The sequence below is a fragment of the Chiloscyllium plagiosum genome, chromosome 48, assembly GCF_004010195.1.
Source record: "Chiloscyllium plagiosum isolate BGI_BamShark_2017 chromosome 48, ASM401019v2, whole genome shotgun sequence".
Classification (NCBI taxonomy): Eukaryota; Metazoa; Chordata; class Chondrichthyes; order Orectolobiformes; family Hemiscylliidae; genus Chiloscyllium; species Chiloscyllium plagiosum.
In genome coordinates, this window is record NC_057757.1 from 2300135 (window position 1) to 2303011 (window position 2877).

The 2877-nt window shown below is 52.3% G+C and overlaps 1 protein-coding gene across 1 annotated transcript in view; it reads left to right on the forward strand.

Annotated features, from left to right (window-relative positions):
• The window catches only part of LOC122544380 (galactose-3-O-sulfotransferase 4-like), a 15016-nt gene that overhangs the window by 3366 nt on the left and 8773 nt on the right, over positions 1–2877 (forward strand). Inside the window, exon 2 of the mRNA XM_043683624.1 lies at positions 1116–1829. Coding sequence (XP_043539559.1) covers positions 1116–1829 — 714 coding nt within the window. The remainder of the gene's footprint in view (positions 1–1115; positions 1830–2877) is intronic.

Genomic DNA, 2877 nt, shown 5'->3' on the forward strand with positions numbered 1-2877 from the left:
TTTTAAAACGAATAGAATTATGGTTGCTGGCCCCAAAGTGCTCCCCCACTGACACCTCAGTCACCTGCCCTGCCTTATTTCCCAAGAGTCGGTCAAGTTTTGCACTCTCTCTAGTAGGTACATCCACATGCTGAATCAGAAAATTGTCTTGTACACACTTAACAAATTCCTCTCCATCTAAACCTTTAACACTATGGCAGTCCCAGTCGATGTTTGGAAAGTTAAAATCCCCTACCATAACTACCCTATTATTCTTACAGATAGCTGAGATCTCTTTACAAGTTTGTTTCTCAATTTCCCTCTGACTATTAGAGGGTCTATAATACAATCCCAATAAGGTGATCATCCCTTTCTTAATGCTCAGTTCCACCCAAATAACGTCCCTGGGTGTATTTCTGGGAATGTCCTCCCTAATGCTATCCCTTATCAAAAACGCCACTCCCCCTCCTCTCTTGCCTCTCTTTCTATCAAAGAGGGTTCAAAGAGAACTCTCAGCATCGTGAAAGGGAAGTGGATTTTTAACAGGAGTATTTATTTTGAGCACTTCCCGCTCGCGCATGTGTTATTGGGGACCCCCAGGCGACCAATCTGGAGGCCCAGGCTGGAGCTCAAATCCCACGTCAGGAATTGGCGGGTTCAATCGGGAGAACCTTGAACCGCACGCCTCAGGGGACGATAACCGTCCAGAGAAGGCAGCCATCATTGTCACATGGCCTCTGTTTTCTGCTCCGGCTCCCACATGGCAAATCTGATCGATTCCAGCCACCCTCCGATCGATCCCAGGCGTCAAGGCCAACAGGACAGAGACGGACCTGTTGAATCCGAGCCAAGCGCCAAGGTGTTCCCACACCATTTTCGAGCACTTGGCCCACAGCCCTGGCATCGCACATGGACATTGAGCTGTTTCTGAGAGTTTCCGCCTCTAAAATCCTGACATTTTCCCTCAGGAAAAGAGGCAGTTAGGGAGAGGGAGGAGCAATAAGGGCCAGGCCTATCCAGCGGCGCCTGCATCCTGCGAATGACGTCAAGACAGGATGGCGGGATAGGCTTGAGGGCCTACTTCCTGTTTCCTCGCTGTCTCATGTAGCTCTCTCTTCCCCCTCCCCCCCTCACAGGTGAAAAAGGTGGTGCCGAACGATTCGTTTTACTTCTCCATCGTCAGGGATCCTGTCCGGCTGGCTGAGTCCTCCTTCGCCTATTACCGCTTCTACTCCCCGGCCTTCAGTAACGCCAAGAGCCTGGATGAGTTTGTGGCCTCCCCCGAGCGTCACTACAGGGGCCTGGAGCCAAACAACCACTACGCCCGCAACGTCATGTGGTTCGACTTCGGGCACGACAACAATATGGAGGACGTGCCCGGTTACGTCGACGCCGTCCTCGCCCAGCTGGACCGGATCTTTGACCTGGTGCTGGTCGCTGAGTATTTCGACGAGTCGCTGATCCTCCTCAAGGAGGCGCTGTGCTGGGACCTAGAGGATGTGGCCTACTTCAAGCTGAACACCCGCTCCAACGACTCGGTCTTGCCTCTGAACGCCAGCTCGGTGGAGAGGCTGCGGGCCTGGAACCACCTGGACTGGAGACTCTACAGCCATTATAACGCCTCCCTCTGGCGGCGGATTTCCAGCTACGGCGCCCAGAGGATGGAGAGCGACGTGGCTCGCCTGAAAGCCCTGAGCCATCGCCTGGCCTCCCACTGTCTCGAAAGCAGCTGCCCCGGGCAGGTCTGGGACCCCGGTTTCATGCCCCACAGCTCCGGCAAGGCCAAGATCCAGGGCTACGTGCTGAAGGCCAACCTCAGCAGTGATGACCTGGAGCTCTGTCGGCGAATGGTACTCCCCGAGAAACAATACCTCGCCTACTTGCACAGGAAGCAGCTCATCTCCAGGGGCCACCGACCTTAAATGTCGGGGGTGGGGTTGGGGGTGGGGGGAGGGAAATGGTGCCCAAAATGGCCGCCGCCCCTTAGAGATGGTGGAATCTCTTGTTGAGAAGTAGGGACACAGGGAGGTAGGAGGGCGATTCACGTAAAATCCAGCCAGTCATTTTTTTTTACAAAATGCCAACAGGGTTTGGGGTGGGAAGGATTCTCACATAGAGGCTTAATTGAGGCCTACAGCACAGAGAAAGGCCCTTTGCCCCATTGAGTCTACGCCAACCACTGAACTGTTCCCATCCCACTTTCCAGCAGATGGCCCAAAACCCCTCTCATCACGAAAGCACACTGAAATACTTCTGAAATGTTATTCCAGCGAGTAAACTCTCCTCAATTAGACAAACTCCTCACCTGTAGAATCAATCTTGTGAATCTCTCTTTTCGGCTTCCAATGTTTACAGACAGTGAGTTCCTGATTCCCATCATCCTCTGGGTGAAAAGTCTTTTCTTTACATTCCCTCAGCCATTCGACATGGATCAATGTAGATGGACAATGCTCCCTCTGCCAAGGTGGAGAGTTGGATCCACCTACGTTGCTCATAATTCCCATAAATCTCAGTCGGTGCCTTCATTTTCCAAGGAATGACTTTGGGACTTGTCCCAGTTGGACCACTCTCCTGTTAAAGAACTGAGGGTAATGGAGCCCTCAGTTGGCATACGCATGGACTCCACACTGGGGTCTTTTTACAAACTGAGCTAACTGCCTCTCTGCGGAAAGCCACCTCAGTCTGTCCAATCTCTCCTTTTAGCTAAACCTTGACAAATATACTGTGTCAAACGCTGGAGAAACGCAGCTAGGTCTGACAGGATCTATGGATAGAGAGGGGAACAGAGAGACAGAGAGAGAGAGGGGGAAGAGTGAGAGAGTGGAGAGTGAGAGAGAAGAGGGAGTGAGAGAGAGGAGAGTGAGAAAGAGTAAGAGGGAGGAGAGTGAGAGAGAGAGA